Source organism: Dendrobates tinctorius, unplaced genomic scaffold, assembly GCF_039654945.1.
Source record: "Dendrobates tinctorius isolate UK_male_01 unplaced genomic scaffold, ASM3965494v1 ptg000091l, whole genome shotgun sequence".
NCBI lineage: Eukaryota > Metazoa > Chordata > Amphibia > Anura > Dendrobatidae > Dendrobates > Dendrobates tinctorius.
This window is the reverse complement of record NW_027361759.1, coordinates 3,551,430-3,570,652: the sequence shown is the minus strand read 5'-3', so window position 1 is coordinate 3,570,652 and position 19,223 is coordinate 3,551,430. Positions and strand designations below refer to the sequence as shown.

The following is a 19,223-nucleotide window of genomic DNA, read 5'->3' as shown; positions in this document are numbered from 1 at the left end:
TGCGTCACCGATTTTGTGATCTCGCTACATGTGACACACAACAGCGACCGACCCCCCTGCTGGATATCGCTGATTGTGTAGGAATGTCCTGGGCCATTTTTTCGTCGCTGAAGAGATCTGCCTGTTTGGCAGCTTACTAGCAATCATTTAGCAACGCACCAGCGATCCTTACCACGTCACATCGTTGTCGGGAACGCTGGTGCGTCACTAAGTGAAACGGGACTCTAACCCAGGGAGGTTTGAAATCTAGTTACCAATAAATTCTTATGGAATAACATGGGAGGGAAACGCTTCAGAATACCGAGAAAAGAAGCTTCAGGATAGTTTTTTGCATTCTTAGACATACAAGCACTCACTGGAGCATATCTGACAGTACAGCTGAAAGGTCTTTTACTGAAATTTTATGAGCAGAGCATTAGGGTACGTTCCCACGTTCAGGATTTGCTGCAGTTTTGATGCTGCGTATTTATGTAGTGTCAAAAAGGCAGCGGCCAGATATTACAGCATAGTGGATGGGATTTCTAGAAATCCCATGTCCACTGTGTGTCTATGTGCTCCTGCGGATCACCCGCGGAAACTGACATGCGAAGCTTCTTTCAGATCTGCAGCATGTCAATTTCTCATGCGGGTACATATGCGACTTTTCCCCCATATACCTGCATTAATAAGGAATTTACACATGTGTAAAAAAAACAGGATTTTTTGGGTTGCTTACCGTAAAATCTGTTTCTCGGAGCCTTCATTGGGGGACACAGAGACCATGGGTGTATGCTGCTGCCACTAGGAGGCTGACACTATGCACAAAAAAAGGTTAGCTCCTCCTCCGCAGTGTACACCCCACCGACCGGCAGGAAGTTCCTCAGTTAGTGAGAAAGCAGTAGGAGAAGTAACAGAATAGATTGAAAACAGAACAAACAACTCAACTGTAACAAACCGACAAACATAAGAACAGGAGTTGTAGAACATGGGAGGGTGCTGTGTCCCCCAATGAAGGCTCCGAGAAACGGTAAGCAACCCAAAAAATCCTGTTTTCTCGTTCGCCTTATTGGGGGACACAGAGACCATGGGATGTCCCAAAGCAGTCCCTGGGGTGGGAAACAAACTTCCATCAGGCCAGTGGACTCGCCACCGCAGCCTGCAGAATCCTTCTACCTAGGCTGGCGTCCGCCGAAGCGTAGGTGTGGACCCTGTAGAATTTCACAAAGGTGTGAACCGATGACCACGTTGCAGCCTTGCAAAGCTGCAGCGCGGAAGCTCTGTGGCGCACCGCCCAGGAGGCACCCACCGCCCGGGTAGAGTGCGCTCTGATCCCTGGAGGGGCCACTCGATGCTTGACCCGGTATGCCTCCAAAATTGCCGATCTGATCCAGCGCGCAATAGTGGCCTTTGAGGCTGGGTGATGAACAGAGAGTCTGACTTCCGCAAGGAAGTCGTCCGGGCTAGATAGACTCTCAATGCCCTGACTAGGTCCAGCTTGTTCAAAGACCGCTCCCGAGGGTGAGCTGGGCTCGGGCAGAAGGATGGCAGAACAATGTCCTCATTGAGGTGAAACGAAGATACCACCTTCGGAAGAAAAGAGGGCGGAGGCCGCAGAACTACCTTGTCCTGATGAAGGACCAAAAAAGGAGAGCGGCAAGAAAGTACCGCTAATTCCGACACGCGCCGGATGGAGGTAATGGCCACCAGAAAGGTCACTTTCCAAGAAAGGAGGGAAAGGGAAACGTCCCTGAGAGGTTCAAAAGGAGGACCCTGCAGAACCTGAAGAACCAAATTAAGATCCCAAGGATCCACGGGAGCTCGGTACGGAGGAACCGTGTGAGCCACACCCTGGAGGAAGGTTTTGACCTGGGGCCGGGAGGCCAGCGTTTTCTGAAATAAAATGGACAGTGCCGAAACTTGACCCTTCAAGGAACTGAGAGCAAGCCCCGCATCCAGCCCTGCCTGAAGAAACGCCAGAATAGAAGGGAGCGAAAAAACCAAGGGCGCGATGTCATTGGCCTCACACCAGGAGAAATAGGCTTTCCAAGTACGGTAATAGATCTTCGAAGAAGGAGGCTTTCTGGCGCGGATCATGGTATGAATTACCCGATCAGAGAATCCTGCCCGTCTCAAAACCTCGGTCTCAACAGCCACGCCGTTAAATTGAGCGACCGAGAATTGGGGTGGCAAATCGGGCCTTGAGACAGCAGATCTGCCCGTCGGGAAGCTTCCAGGGGGCGTCCGCGAGAAGGTTGACAATGTCTGCGAATCAAGACCTTCTGGGCCAATTCGGGGCGATGAGGATGACTGGAATCCCCTCTGCTTTGATTTTCTTCAACAACTTCGGAAGAAGAGGCAGAGGAGGGAACAGGTAGGGGAGCACGAACTGTGACCAAGGGACGGCCAGAGCGTCGGCGCCCACTGCCAGAGGGTCCCGAGACCTGGACACGAATTGTGGGACTTTCCTATTGAGGCGAGATGCCATGAGGTCTACATGAGGTCTCCGGATGTAGGGACCATTCCCCTGCCGCGAGACCCTCGCGGCTGAGGAAATCGGTGGCCCAGTTGTCCACGCCGGGAATGTGAACCGCGGAAATCGTTGGAACAAAGGTCTCTGCCCATTGAAGAATTCTGGACACTTCCGCCAGGGCTGAGACACTCCGTGTCCCCCCTTGGCGGTTGATATACGCCACCGCTGTGGCATTGTCTGTCTGAATCCTGACAGGCAGGCCCTTGAGGCGCCTTTCCCAGTGGACGAGAGCTAGATGGATCGCCCGTATCTTTAGGACATTGATCTGCAGAGCTGATTCCTGAGTCGACCATCGACCCTGAACAGTGTGATTGCGGAACACTGCACCCCAGCCGATGAGGCTGGCGTCCGTAGTGACAATCTGCCAGTGAACGGGAAGAAAAGACCGCCCCAAGAGAATGAGGGGAGACGTCAACCACCAGTTGAGAGACCGCCTGATCCGGCAGGAAAGGCGAACCGGACGATCCAGAGACAGAGCCGACCTGTTCCACCTGGACAAAATGGCCTGCTGGAGTGGCCTGGCGTGAAATTGGGCAAAGGGAACTGCCTCTATCGCCGCCACCATCTTCCCCAGGACCCTCATGGCTGTCCTGAGGGATGGAAACCGTGTGATCTGTAATGATCGCACGCCCTGCTGCAGGGAAAGAATCTTGTCTTGTGGGAGAAATACCCTTGACCGACGAGTGTCGAACAGAAGGCCCAGAAACACAAGGCGTTGAGTAGGGACCAGACAGGACTTTTCCCGGTTGACGATCCACCCAAAAGTGGACAGGGTGTCTAGAACGATCGCCACACTTAGGCGGGCCTGTTGAAAGGAGGGGGCCTTGATCAGGATATCATCGAGGTACGGAAAAAGAACGAGACCTCTGATCCTCAACAAGGCCATCAACGTCGCCATAATCTTCATGAAGACTCTGGGAGCGGTGGCGAGCCCGAAAGGAAGCGCGACGAACTGGTAATGTTCGTGAAGAATCGCAAACCGCAGGAACTTCTGATGTCCGGGAAATATGGGCACATGTAGATAGACATCCATGATGCCTATGGAACCCATGAATTCCTGCTTCTCCATGGAAGCAATTACCGAGCGAACTGACTCCATCCGGAAGTGGCGAAGGCGAACTCTCTTGTTGAGTAACTTGAGATCCAAGATGGGTCGAACTGTCCCGTCCTTTTTCGGCACCACAAACAGGTTTGAATAAAACCCTGTGAAGCGTTCCGATTCGGGAACGGGCACAATCACCCCGGAACTGAGAAGAGAGGCGATGGCCGAACCGAACCCCGGGACCAAGGCCGGATCCCTCGGCGGAGGGGATTGTAAGAAACGATCCCGTGGAAGAGAAATGAACTCTATTTTGTATCCTGTTGATACAACCTCTCTGACCCAAGCGTCCTCTACTGAGGCGAGCCAGACGTCGCTGAAGAAGAGAAGTCGACCTCCCAATTGGAAGGGACCCACGGGAGACCGATGGTAGTCATGCGGACGTAGACCGTCCAGATCTAGATCTGGACGGTCTTCCCTGGGAAGAGTGGGACCGCCAGGACGGAGTGGGCCTGAAGGAAACCTTCTTTCTTTCCTGACGTGCCTGTGGCCTTTGCTGGTTGGAAGGGTTTTCCGCTGTATTGAAACGGCGGAAAGTCCGAAAGGGACGAAACTGACGCCTTGGAGGAGGTCTGCGAGGCTTGGAGGGGAGAAGAGAACTCGTACCTCCGGTAGCGTCCTTAATAATCTGATCCAATTGTGATCCGAAGAGACGCACTCCCTGAAAAGGCAGATTGGTCAGAGACTTTTTAGAGGACAAGTCCGCCTGCCAGGCCTTGAGCCAAATTGTACGTCGGATTGCCACGATGTTACTTGACGCCTGAACTGCGCAAGATGCGGCATCCAAGGAGGCAGAAAGCAGGTAATCCCCCGCATGGGAAATCTGATTGGCGAGATCGGCCAAATGCTCTGGTCGTGCCTTATCCAGAATGCCCTGCCGAAGGTCATCTGCCCAAGTGGATATGGCCTTTGCTGCCCAAGAAGAAACAAAGACTGGACATACCGCTGCTGATGCGGCTTCGAAGGCAGATTTTGCTAGAGATTCTATGATTCTATCATTAGAATCTTTTAGCGACGCCACACCTGACAGCGGAAGGACCGTATTATTAGAAAGTCTGGACACGGGAGGGTCCACCGAGGGAGAAGCGGCCCAGTTGTCCGTGAGCTCTTTAGCAAACGGGTACAGCACGCAGAGACGCTTTCCTCTTTGAAAGCGTCTGGTCGGATCTTCTCTCTCCTTTGTAAAAATCTTTCCAAACTCAGAATGGAAGGGAAACACCCTGGATGGTGTTTCCGCCCGTCTGGACGAAACCTCCTGATCTGAGAATTTCGCAGGGGCGTCAGCGATGTCAAAGGTATGGTGAATCGCGGCAATGAGGTTTTGCACCGTAACCTTCATGTTCGCATCCTGGTCCGAATCCAGCTCTAAGACCCCTTCCGATTCCGAAAGCGCTTCGCCTGACTCGGGGGAGGAGGCCCGAGAGGGAGAGTGCTGGGGACTATGGGGTGAGGTAGGACGAGGGGAGGACTCCGCCTGGAGGTCCTGCCTGGGCCTCTTGCGACTGCCGCTGGCTGGCTCAGATGGGACGTCCTGAGACGTGCTGGGTCCCGCCGAAGCTCCCAAGGGCAACTTGTCCAGAACGGCTACTAGAGACTGAGACACCTTGATGAGGTCTGCCACTGACTGTGATTGAGAGGAGGCCCAACCCGGCATGGGGGGCTCACTCGCCCCTGGGGCTATGGATGGCTCCTGAGCGGCGTCGGGCTGGACGCAGAGCGGGTACGATCAGACTTAGCGTTGGACATAGTGAAAAGAGAGGCAGTGCCGGCCGGTTGGGGAACAGAAGGCAGAGAAGGGTGTCAGTCTGCAGGTGCAGAGCTACTCACGGTCCGGTGTCCCCAAGGGCGACGCTCTCTGATCTGGCTGCAGGATGAAGCCAGGCCAATCCGGCTGAAAAAAAGGCCCAGCGACCGAAATCCGGCAGGGAATGAGGTCCGGCTGGCAGGCTGAGAAGATGGCGACCACCAGGGAAAGGGCGCGCTGCCAGAGGGAGAAGAAGGGCGGAGCTCGCCGCAGAGATCCCCTTAGCACCGCCCGCTGTCCAATAGCAGGCTGGTGTGAGGCAAGGGGGCTGGGAAGGCCTAGGACGGGCGGGAGAGAAGCCCGCTTAGAAGAAAGGGGCAGGGGGCGTGGCCGCGACGCAGCGGTAGGCCCGAGATGAAGCCGGGGCCTAAATTAATAGCGCCGGCCGCCTGTCAGCAGGGGGTCGGCGCGGAAGACGCGCCGCAACACCGGGCCGCAACCCCGGGCCGCGTCCCTGCTTCCCACAGCCCGACCCCTGTATACCCCTGCCGGGATGAAGAAAAAACAGGGGGGGGGGGGGCGCAGAACAAGGCCCGAAAGAACAGGAGCCTTCATGGATGCGGCGACCGTGGGGAGAAGCGGGCGCGCAGGCCCTACCGTGGTCCCCTGGCGACCGCCTTAGGATGAAAACGCCGGGGGACCGCTAGACCGCATACTCACCCAGGCCGGGGGCCACAATAAAGGTACCTGAGAATCCCACGCTGTCTGTCGTCTTTATGGAATCCACGCCTCGTCCAACAGTCAGGCTCTGGTAGGCGAGATGGTGGGAGGCGGGGGGCAAGGACCGTCCGTATAGCTGGCACGCACCTGTGCGAGGCTCCTGGCCCTGCCGCGGAGACCTATGAGGATACGGGGTGGCAGTACATGCCGTACTCATAGTCTCTTTGTGGGAGTACGGATGTGACTGTTCACTCCGTATCCCTCCGAAACCTGTAAAGGAACGACGCACGACGAGGTAGATAAGGGTCTAATAAAAGACCCATGTCCACCTCCTACTGACACTAAGCTAAACTGGGGAACTTCCTGCCGGTCGGTGGGGTGTACACTGCGGAGGAGGAGCTAACTTTTTTTGTGCATAGTGTCAGCCTCCTAGTGGCAGCAGCATACACCCATGGTCTCTCTGTTGTGTCCCCCAATAAGGCGAACGAGAAAACGTAATTGCGTGTCCGCCAATTTGCATAACAGGTGCGGAAATGGTGCAGACAATCTGTAGCGTCAAAACTGCAACAGATCCTGAACGTGGGAACGAATTCTTAGAAATGCATGATTGTTTTGTGTAATACATTCACAGTAAAGCTATGAACATACCATAGGCTCCTCATCACTACAGGATGACGGAGACCGGTCTTCACATTCATCATCTTCCTTCGTTTCATTTGATGATTCCAACAAAGTTTGCTCATTCCTCATTAATAGACCTTTCTCATGTCCTCTTTCCTCCTCATCACTTGACAGAACAACTGGGTGTAGACAATAAAATAGTAATTTATAACGTAATAGTAATGTATTGAATAAAAATAGTAAACTTAAACATTTGAGGAAAAAACAAGTTAAAATAACTGTGAAAGATTTCAATAATCGGGTAGTATGTCTGTGCAGGTGTAGAGTTGTGCTCAAAAATTTACATACACAGGCACAATTTTTGTTTTCTTGGCCTCTTTTTAGAGAATATGAATGTAATATGAATTAACAAAACTTTTTCTCCACTTATGGTTAGTGGTTGGGTGAATGAAGCCATTTATTGTCAAACTACCTTGTTTTCTCTTTTTAAATCATAATGACAACCCAAAACATTCAAATGACACTGATCAAAAGTTTACATACCCCATTTCTTAATACAGTGTATTGCCCCCTCTAACATCAATGACAGCATGAAGTCTTTTGTGGTAGTTGTGGATGAGGTTCTTTATTTTCTCAGATGGTAAAGCTGCCCACTCTTCTTAGCCAAAAGCCTCCTGTTCCTGTAAATTCCTGGGCTGTCTAGCATGAACTGCACGCTTGAGATCTCCCCAGAGTGGCTCAATGATATTGAGGTCAGGAGACTGAGATGGCCACTCCAGAATCTTCACTTTGTTCTGCTGTAGCCAATGACAGGTCAACTTGGCCTTGTGTTTTGGATCCTTGTCATATTGGAACGTCCAAGTGCATCCCATGCGCAGCTTCCAGAATGATGATTGCTATTTTGCCTTCAGTATTTGGGGATAACATGCTGCATTCATCTTTCCTTCAACTTTGACCAAGTTTCCTGTGCCATTGTAGCTCACATAACCCAAAACATCAGCAATCCACCTCCATGCTTTACAGGAGAAATGGTGTTCCTTTCATCATAGGCCCTGTGGACCTCTCTCCAAATGTAACGTTTATGGTTGTGGCCAAAAAGTTTAATTTTGGGCTCATGACTCCAAATTACCTTGTTCCAGAAGTTCTGAAGCTTGTATCTGTGCCGTTTTGCATATTGTAGGCGAGATACTTTGTTGTATTTGAGCAGCAATCGCTTTCTTCTGGCGACACGACCATGCAGCCAATTTTTCTTCAAGTGCCTCCTCCTTATTGTGCATCTTGAAACAGCCACACCACTAGTTTTCAGAAAGTCCAGTAATTCAGCTGATGTTATTTGTGGGTTTTTCTTTGCATTCCGCACAAATTTTCCTGGCAGTTGTGCACAAAATTTTTGCTGGGTCTACTTGATCATGGTTTTGTTTTAACAGAGCCCCTGATTTTCAATTTGTTAATAACAGTTTGAACGCTGCTGACTGACATTATCAATTCCTTGGATATCTTTTTGTATCCCTTTTCTGTTTTATACAGTTTAACAACTTTTTCCCCATAGATCCATTGACAATTCTTTTGCTTTCCCCATGACTCACAATCCAGAAACATCAGTGGCTGGATGAAAGATGCAAGAGTCTGTCTGGATCCCAGAAACTCACTGAGCTTTTATGCGCACACACCGATTACAAGCAAACAGGTCACAGGTGAGGATGTTACCTTTAGTAGCCATTCAAACCCATTTGTGTCAACTTCTGTGCATGTTATGAGGCCAAAATCACCAGGGTATGTAAACTTTGATCAGGGTCATTTGGATGTTTTGGGTTGTCACTATGATTTAAAAAGACAAAACATAGTAGTTTGACAATAAATGGCTTCAACCAACCACTAACCATGAGTGAAGAAAAAGTTTTGGTGTTATCATTCATATTCTCTGAAAAAAGGCCAAGAAAGCAAAAATTCTGCCGGGGTATGTAAACTTTTGAGCACAATTGTATGTGGATATCTATGTAATGTTGTATGTGGACAAAGTAAAACAGTAAAAGGGTCCCTGTATGCAGGGTATTCTGACTACACGCACTGTTGCCGACTTGCTACAGTTGATCTGAGCTGGTAACAGAGAGCGCGCTGTCTGTGTGCACATAGCGATAGGACTAGCCCAAATCCTGAAACAAGACCCCTGATTATGCTTTATTAGAATATACTAGAATGCACTGGGATTCTCAAATGAAAATTGATTAAAAAAAAAAATATATATAAAAAGGCAGTTAGAATAGTTGGGAAGGATAGAGAATTTTATATTAGAAAAGTTTAGATTATGGCAATAAATGGATTATAGGATTGAGGATTAAAATTACTTTTGACCAACACTATGTCAATTTTCATAACAAAACAACATTTTTCAGCACATCTGATCACTTAATCTACAGTGGGTAAGTAAAGTATTAAGACCTTTATACATTTTTCATGTTTCATTGCAGCCATTTGGTAAATTGAAAAATGTTAAATTTTTTTCTCATTAATGTACACTCTGCACCCCTGCTTGACTGAAAAAAAACAGAAATGTAGAAATTTTGCCAAATTTATTAAAAAAGAGAAACTGAAATATCACATGGTCTTAAGTATTCAGAGCCTTTGCTCAGACAATCATATTTAAGTCACATGCTGTCCATTTCCTTGTGATCAGGGCTGTGGAGTCGGTAAGCCAAACCTGCGACTCCGACTCCTCAATTTCCCTTACACCGACTCCAACTCCAACTCTGACTCCACGACTCCCACAAATATTGCTTATATTTAAGTGAAAAATTTATTGTAGTACAATGTGAACCTCAGACATTTAATCATTTTTATGATCCAATAATCAAGATATTTAGATAGAACAGAATATATATTGGTGTACTACCCGGTTTTCATTCTTTTTGGTACAGATACGATATGGATAGACAGATATGGATAAATGGATAGATAGAGCAGATTTCTAATCTGCTTTTGCTATTGAAAACATTATCTATGAGCTCAAAAACCTTTCAGGTGGTGCAGTTTTTTAAAAAGATGATGAGCTTTTGCAGCTGAAAAACGTATCCTCAAAAAACACAGGAAAAACGCTGTGTGTGAATGTAGCCTTAGATCAGGAATATAACAGCCATTTATAGGACATTTCATAACTTTCCCAAACTCCTATGAAAAAATATTCAGCACATCCTGCATTGAATTACTGTACCCGATTTATTATATATTTTAGGAGTCGGAGTCGGTCCATTTTATACCGACTCCAACTCCACCAAAATGAGCACCGACTCCGACTCCACGACTCCGACTCCACAGCCCTGCTTGTGATCCTCCTTAAGATGGTTCTACTCCTTCATTGGAGTCCAGGTGTGTTTAATTAAACAGATAGGACTTGATTTGGAAAGGTACAAACCTGTCTATAAAAGACCTCACAGTTCACAATGCATGTCAGACCAAATGAGAATCATGAAGTCAAAGGAACTGGCCAAGGAGTTCGGAGACAGAATTGTGGCAAGGCACACATTTGGACAAGGTTACAAAAAAAATTCTGCTGCACTCAAGGTTTCTAAGAGCACAGTGGCCTCCATAATCCTTAAATGGAAGAAGTTTGGGACCACCAGAAATCTTCCTAGACCTGGCCTTCCAGCCAAACTGAGCAATCGTGAGAGAAGAACCCTGGTGAGAGAGGTAAAGAGGAACCCCAAGATCACTGTGGCTGAGCTCCACAGAAGCCGTAGGGTGATGTGAGAAAGACCCACTAAGTCAACTATCACTGCAGCCCTCCATCAGTTGGGCCTTTATGGCAGAGTGGCCTGACTGAACGCGCTCCTCAGTGCAAGACATATGAAAGCCCGCATAGAGTTTGCTAAAAAAACACATGAAGGACTCCCAGACTATGAGAAATAAGATTCTCTGGTCTGATGAGATGAAGATAGAACTTTTTGGTGTTAATTTTAAGCAGTATGTGTGGAGAAAACCAGGCACTGCTCATAACCTGCCCAATACTATCCCAACAGTGTAACATGGTGGTGGTAGCATCATGCTATGGGGGTGTTTTTCAGCTCCAGGGATAGGACAATTGTTTGCAATTGAAGGAAATATGAATGCAGCCAAGTACAGAGATATCCTGGATGAAAACCTCTTCCAGAGTGCTCTGGACCTCAGACTTGGCTGAAGGTTCACCTTCCAACAAGACAATGACCCTAAGCACACAGCTAATATAACAAAGGAGTGGCTTCAGAACAACTCTGTGACCATTCTTGACTGACCTACCCCAATTGAGCATCTCTGGAGGGATCTGGAAATGGCTGTCCACCAACATTCACCATCCAACCTGACGGAACTGGAGAGGATCTGCAAGGAAGAGTGGCAGAGGATCCCCAAATCCAGGTGTCTTGAAAAACTTGTTGCATCATTCCCAAGACGACTTGTGGCTGTACTAGCTCAAAAGGGTGCTTCTACTCAATACTGAGCAAAGAGTCTGAATACTTATGACCATGTGATATTTCAGTTTTTCTTTTTTAATAAATTTGCAAAAATGTCTACATTTCTTTCTTTTCAGTCAAGATGGGATGCAGAGTGTACATTAATGAGAAAAATTTAACAAATGGCTGCAATGAAACAGTGAAAAATTTAAAAGGGGTCTGAATACTTGCCGTACCCACTGTATAATTAATGCATATTGCCAATATAAAGATTAAAGTAGAAAACTTTGTGAAAAACAAAATTTGTGGCAGTTTAAAAATGTTTCACTGTAGGCTTTTACACATTGTTCTGTCTCTATTGTTCTGTAATCCAACAAAGACTCAATAATGTTCAGATCAGGGCTCTGTGGAGGTCCATAAAATCTCTTTCAGGACTCCTTAAGGCCCCGTCGCACTAAACGATATCGCTAGCAATATCGCTATAATGTCACTGGTTTTGTGACGCAGCAGTGATATCGCTATGTGTGATACTTACCTCCGACCGACTCCCCGGCCGATTATCGCTGATCGAGCGAGAACAGCCTGGGCCGTTTCTCGTCGTCAGCTTCCTGCTGGGCGTCCTGCTGTAGAGACGAGCGACGAGTGGACGCAGGCGGGAGGACGCCTTCATCGCCTCGTCTGACAGGTAAGTAGCGACCACTGCTATGTCGCTGGTGAGATCTGCCTGTTTGGCAGCTCACTAGCGACCACTTAGCGATGCACCAGCGATTCTGATAGCGTCATATCGTTGTCGGGATCGCTGGTGCATCGTTAAGTGTGACGGTACCTTTACTCTTCTTCAAGTTGAAGATTGTGTTTACCATTTGCTGTATGTGTCATTGTCCTGCTGCAGAAAACATTTAGGCCAACTAGATGCCTCAATGATGGAGTTGTATGATGGATAAATATCTGCCTGAAATTCTCAGCATTGAGGACACCATTAATTGTGCAAAACTCACAAATACATTTGCTGAAGTTCAGCACCAAGTTTGCAATAAATCCACATCAAGCTTCACTGCTGCCTGCAAACAGTTGTGATTGTACATGGAATTTGAATTCAACGTTGCCACTTCTTAAAGGGAATCTGTCACCCTTTTTTTGGCCTTTCACCTGCCAGCATAGACATCGGGGGCTTATCTACAGCATTCTGTAATGCTGTAGATAAGCCTCCGATATAACCTGAAAGAGAAGAAAAAACACGTTATATTATACTCACAGAGGTGGGCGGTCCGGTCCGGCGCCTCCCTTCTTCATGCGATGACGTCCTCTTCTCCCGTCCTGTAATGGTTCCGGCGCAGGCGCACTGCTCTGCCCTGCTGAGGGCAGAGCAGAGTCCTGCAGTGCGCAGGCGTCGGGAGAGGTCTGGCGCCTGCGCACTGCAGAATTCTGCTCTGCCCTCAACAGGGCAGAGCAATGCGCCTGCGCCGGAGCCATTTCAGGACTGGAGAAGAGGACATCATCGCATGAAGAAGGGAGGCGCCAGACCGGACCACAACACCCATCGGACCGGACCGCCCACCTCCGTGAGTATGATATAACATGTTTTTCTTCTCTTTCAGGTTACATCGGAGGCTTATCTACAGCATTACAGAATGCTGTAAATAAGCCCCCGATGTCTATGCCGGCAGCTAATAGGGGAAAAAAAGGGTGACAGATTCCCTTTAATGCTTCTTCCAAAAAAAACTTGAGCAGCACATCTTGAACATCAGTCATCTTGCGGTCTTCAGTCTCAACACAATGTGTGATGTGCGACCTAAAACTGTCTTCAACACGTCACCATCCTACAAAATCCCCTACTGTGTGAAAGTGCCCGTAGAAGAATTGATGCTGATTTACAGGCAAAAGGTGTCCACAGCAAATAATGATCTGCATTTAATTTTTATATATTTCCTTTCAATTTTGGTAATTGATCAAAATAAACTGACTTAAAAGTATTCATATTTTGCAACATTTTCTCCACACGTCTAAAACTTTTGCACAGTACTGTGTGTTTAATATATTTTGTTTTTTTCTTTCTTGGATTTTTGCTTAAATGCCCAAATTTCAGTGAATATATGCAGTGTTACGCAAAAGCACTATGGATCAGTCTTTTCATTATCTGGGTAAATACAGTTGTGGCCAAAAGTATTGACACCCCTGCAATTCTGTCAGATAATACTCAGTTTCTTCATTAAAATGATTGCAAACACAAATTCTTTGGTATTATTATCTTCATTTAATTTGTCTTAAATGAAAAAACACAAAAGAGAATGAAGCAAAAAGCAAAACATTGATCATTTCACACAAAACTCCAAAAATGGGCCAGACAAAAGTATTGGCACCCTCAGCCTAATACTTGGTTGCACAACCTTTAGCCAAAATAACTGCGACCAACCGCTTCCGGTAACCATCAATGAGTTTCTTACAATGCTCTGCTGGAATTTTAGACCATTCTTCTTTGGAAAACTGCTCCAGGTCCCTGATATTTGAAGGGTGCCTTCTCCAAACTGCCATTTTTAGATCTCTCCACAGGTGTTCTATGGGATTCAGGTCTGGTCTCATTGCTGGCCACCTTAGAAGTCTCCAGTGCTTTCTCTCAAACCATTTTCTAGTGCTTTTTGAAGTGTGTTTTGGGTCATTGTCCTGCTGGAAGACCCATGACCTCTGAGGGAGACCCAGCTTTCTCACACTGGGCCCTACATTATGCTACAAAATTTGTTGGTAGTCTTCAGACTTCATAATGCCATGCACACGGTCAAGCAGTCCAGTGCCAGAGGCAGCAAAGCAACCCCAAAACATCAGGGAACCTCTGCCATGTTTGACTGTAGGGACCGTGTTCTTTTCTTTGAATGCCTCTTTTTTCCTCCTGTAAACTCTATGTTGATGCCTTTGCCCAAAAAGCTCTACTTTTGTCTCATCTGACCAGAGAACATTCTTCCAAAACGTTTTAGGATTTTTCATTTTTCAAACTCCAGCCTGGCTTTTTTATGTCTCGGGGTAAGAAGTGGGGTCTTCCTGGGTCTCCTACCATACAGTCCCTTTTCATTCAGATGCCGACGGATAGTACGGGTTGACACTGTTGTACCCTCGGACTGCAGGGCAGCTTGAACTTGTTTGGATGTTAGTCGAGGTTCTTTATCCAACATCCGCACAATCTTGCGTTGAAATCTCTTGTCAATTTTACTTTTCCGTCCACATATAGGGAGGTCAGCCACAGTGCCATGGGCTTTAAACTTCTTGATGACACTGTGCACGGTAGACACAGGAACATTCTGGTCTTTGGAGATGGACTTGTAGCCTTGAGATTGCTCATGCTTCCTCACAATTTGGTTTCTCAAGTCCCCAGACAGTTCTTTGGTCTTCTTTCTTTTCTCTATGCTCAATGTGGTACACACAAGGACACAGGACAGAGGTTGAGTCAACTTTAATCCATGTCAACTGGCTGCAAGTGTGATTTAGTTATTGCCAACACCTGTTAGGTGCCACAGGTAAGTTACAGGTGCTGTTAATTACACAAATTAGAGAAGCATCACATGATTTTTCGAACAGTGCCAATACTTTTGTCCAACCTCTTTTTATGTTTGGTGTGGAATTATATCCAATTTGGCTTTAGGACAATTCTTTTTGTGTTTTTTCATTTAAGACAAATTAAATGAAGATAATAATACCAAAGAATTTGTGTTTGCAATCATTTTCAGGAAAAAACTGAGTATTATCTGACAGAATTGCAGGGGTGTCAATACTTTTGGCCACAACTGTATAAAGAACATACCATATTTTTCGGACTATAAGACGCACAAGACCATAAGACGCACCCCAAATTCTCAGAAGGAAAATAGGGGAAAAAAACAAATGCGTCAAATGGGGGTCCGTCTTACAGTTCAATCCATTGTTGCGATGCGGTCGCCTCCAGGAAAATGGCTGCCAGAGGCAGGGCATGAACAGATTGAGATCTCGGGATGAGATCTCGTTGCTCATATCTCAATCTGCGCATGAGCCTCCTCCGGCGGCCATTTTCCCGAAAGCCACAGCATCGCAACAATGGAAGTGCGAGGGCTCCGTGCTTTCACAAAATGTCGGCGGAGCCCCCGCACCACCGAATACTGCTGTACGAGCCTGGGATGGGAGTGAGATCATGGCCCTGCAGCGTCGGAACGCTGCAGAATTGCCTGACTCCTGCTGCTGCCACACTACTGGTAAGTACATTCCGACTATAGGATGCACACCCATTTTCCAAAAAAATACAGTACTCTTTAGTTAAATTAATATATATGAAAAATGTATAAATAAATATTAAGAGGAGGATCTAATGACCCTACTAATAGATGTCCTTCAATATATTTGACTCATCATGAAATCTATGCCAGAACTATAATGTAATTTAAACACATTACAGATGAAAATACATTTGTGTCCTCAACGTTTCAGAAAATCTCAAAAACAGGTTGCACAATGTCATATTTGTAGTGTACCATAATTTTTTCATATTTTACACTTCAATAGTCATCATAAACCCCATAATAAATGTCCCCAATATTTAGGCGTCAAATGAGTCAGTGACCAGTTTTGGAAGCAGCAACTATACAGTTTTCTTACAAGGCAAACATACATTCCTCTAACAAGGTACATACATCACTTACTTGGCTCTAATGGCAGATTTTTTTTACTGACAATTTGCACACGAGTCCTTTTTCCGCTTAGCTGGCTTTTACAAGAGTGTGAATTGTTCATTGGTGGATCCTCCACAGAGCAACCAAGTGAAGACTTATTACTTTCCTTACACGTCCTGGCCGCTCTGTCTTTAATAGGAGATGATTTCATAGGACACTCTGTAACAGATTCCAATGATGGGGATGGAGTTTTATCGACAGAAGGATGCACAGATACATCTTTTAGTGAAGTAGGAGTCTTCTTATTCTGGTACTCCGCTCGCTTGAAGCAGTAAGTTTTTTCCCGTGTATTTGGCGAGTTAACACCATTATTCTTCACTGAATTTTTCTGCAAAGAATAAAACAAAGAATAATGGTCTCTACCATATAACAAAATAAACAATTAAGTGCCAGTGCCACAATATGCTCACAGTTTCATTTAAAGGGTTATCTGAAGGTGCAAATAGACTATATGGAGAAAAGTCTTGGAGCACATAAGTTTTATACCTACAGGAGGTTTTATGACATCCCATTATAAATACAAAGGGCATTAAAGAGAATCTGTTAGCGATGAGCGAACATGCCTGGATAAGGTGTTATCCGAGTGACTTCAGAGTGCGTGAATAATATGTTCGAGTACCTAACAAACAGGCAATCCCTCCATGTTTGCGACTATTGAAAGAACAGTCACGGAGACTCAAACATATTGTTCATGCACGCCGGAGTCACTTGTACACACGAGCATGCTCGGATAACACCTTAATCTGGGCACGTTCACTCATCACTAGAATCTGTCAGTAAGTTTGGCCCCTAAACCAGGAAACATATATCTTTGTGCTGTGTTAGCCAGTAGATAGAAGAATATTTAGAACTGAGAGTCCTCAGTGGTTGATACCTTTTAATGGCTAACTGAAAAGATGGTAACAAATTGCAAGCTTTCCAGACTACTCAGGTCTCTTCATCAGGCTAGACTAATACAAAATCTGAAGAAAAACATTTATACAAAAGACAGCACAGAAATAACTCAATAGATAAGACAAGTGATGTGAAGTGGAATAGTCATTGTAGGAGAGAGATAAGCATAAATATTGGAGCAGTTCATAGATAAGCAGTGTGAAGGTTTTATTGCCCTCTGATTGTCGGTCTGGTTCTGTGTTGTGATAACCCCAGAAGTTCTGAGGAGCAAATTCCTTAATTGATGTAAAAACATGGATTTTTGTGAGTACTCACCGTAAAATCCTTTTCTCTGAGACGCTCATTGGGGGACACAGGTACTGTGGGTGTATGCTTCTGCCACTAGGAGGCTGACACTAAGTGAAAAAAAGAGGTTAGCTCCTCCTCCGCAGTATACACCCTCGCCCCTATTGCGGGCGGAAATCAGTTTGGTGCCAAAGCAGTAGGAGGACAACAAATCAGCCTTAATATAGGTACAACATGTCCAAAGGAAAACACCACCCTTATATCAAATAAGTAAACATATATTCATTTAAACAAGAGCCAACTGGCTAATAGGGTGGGTGCTGTGTCCCCCAATGAGCGTCTCGGAGAAAAGGATTTTACGATGAGTACTCACAAAAATCCATGTTTCTCCTTCGTCTCATTGGGGGACACAGATACTGTGGGACGTCCTAAAGCAGTCCCTGGGTGGGAGATTGACTCACCGATCCAAGCTACAGTCACCTCCTGTTTAAAGGTGCGCCACTGTTGCTCGGAGAATCCTTCTACCCAGGCTTGCATCCGCCGAGGCCTGAGCATGGATATTACGTTTGGCAAATGTGTGCAGGCTGGACCAGGTTGCTGCCTTGCAAACCTGTTCCGTCGAAGCCTGATGCCGAAGCGCCCAAGAGGCACCCACTGCCCGAGTAGAGTGCGCTCTGATCCCTGCTGGAATCGGCGTGCCTCTAATGCAGTAGGACTCCTGAATAGTCAAACGAATCCATCTGGCTATGGTCGACTTTGAGGCAGCGAGTCCCTTCCTGCGTTCTTCAGGGAGCACGAACAGCGTGTCCAACTGAGGAAAGGGTGCCGTCCGTGACACGTACCTCCGGAGGGCTCTTACCAGGTCTAACGTGTGAAGAGCCTTCTTCCACACGGTGCACCGATGCTGGACAAAATAAAGGCAAAACAACATCTTCATTGATGTGAAAAAGAGGACACGACCTTCGGCAGAAAAAGAGGGGCCTTATAGCTATGGAAAGTGAGGAACGGAGCTCGGCAGGATAGAGCTGCCAGCTGAAACCCGCCTGATAGAAGTGATGGCCACTAGGGGAACAACTTTCCAGGTAAGGTATCCTGAAGCGGTTCCAATGGAGCTTCCTGCAGAACGCTTAAGACCATGTTAAGAACCCAGGCGTCCATCGGCGCCATATAGGGAGGTATCAAGTGGGACACTCCCCGAATGAAAAGTTTTCACCTGCAAATTGGTAGCAACCCTGCATTGGAACAGGACGGATAAGGCCGACATTTGTCTCCTGCGGAAACCTGGGGCAAAGCCCGAGTCTAATGCTCTACCGACTGAGCTATCCGGGCTCTCTGAGCCCGACTGGAGAAAAACCAAGATGTTGGAGATCGAGGATCTTAGCGGAGAAACACCGCACCTCGACATCAAGCAAAGAACACCTTCCAGGTGTGGTGGTAAATTCATGCTGAAGCAGGCCTCCGGGCGCTAATCGTTGTAGCGACCACCTTGCTCCCGAACCCTGCCTGGGTTAGAATCCAAGATTCAACGGCCCTGCTGTCAAACACAGGGTCCCTGAGTTCGGGTGGCAAATTGGCCCTTCAGACGGTAGATCTGGACGCTCTAGCAGGCGCCCAGGAACGTCGGCGAGCAGCTGCCTTAGATCTGCGTTCCACGCTCGACGGTGCCAGTCTGGGGCAAGCAGAATCGCCGGCCCCCCTTCCGTCTTGATCCCTTTGCTGACTCTCGGGAGTAGTGGCAGTGGGGGAAATAGATATGGCAGGCGAAACTGGTTCCATGGCAGAATCAACGCGTCCACCGCGAATGCCTGCGGGTCCCTGACCCGAGCGACATATGTGGGCACCTTGGCATTCACTCTGGAAACCGTCAGGTCCACATCCGGAGCTCCCCACAGTTGACAAATCTGTTGAAGAACTTCGGGATGTAGAGGACACTCTCCGGATGCAAGACCCGGCCGGCTGAGGAAGTCTGCCGCCCAATTTTCCACTCCCGGGATGTGGACAGCCGAAATCACCGAGTGGTTTGCTTCGGCCCACTGAAGAACGTGCTCCACCTCGCGCATGGTTGTTCTGCTGCGGGTGCCCCCTGACGAATTATGTAAACCACCGCCGTGGCGATGTCCGATGGAATCTGGACGGGGCGGCCTGCTAGAAAGTGATGAAACCTCTGCAGAGCCAGCCGAATTGCTCGTATCCCCCAATAAGTTGATCGGGAGGCGTGCCTCCTGTGGCGACCACCGTTTCT

The 19,223-nt window shown here is 47.3% G+C and overlaps 1 protein-coding gene across 2 annotated transcripts in view; it reads right to left on the bottom strand.

The window, feature by feature from the left end:
• Positions 1–19,223, bottom strand: part of SENP7 (SUMO specific peptidase 7) — a 126,722-nt gene that overhangs the window by 68,051 nt on the left and 39,448 nt on the right. For both annotated transcript variants that reach the window (XM_073586182.1, XM_073586181.1), the window contains exons 7-8: positions 15,773–16,130; positions 6,721–6,872 (exon numbers count right to left, since the gene is read on the bottom strand). In XM_073586182.1, the coding sequence (XP_073442283.1) occupies positions 6,721–6,872; positions 15,773–16,130 (510 nt within the window). The remainder of the gene's footprint in view (positions 1–6,720; positions 6,873–15,772; positions 16,131–19,223) is intronic.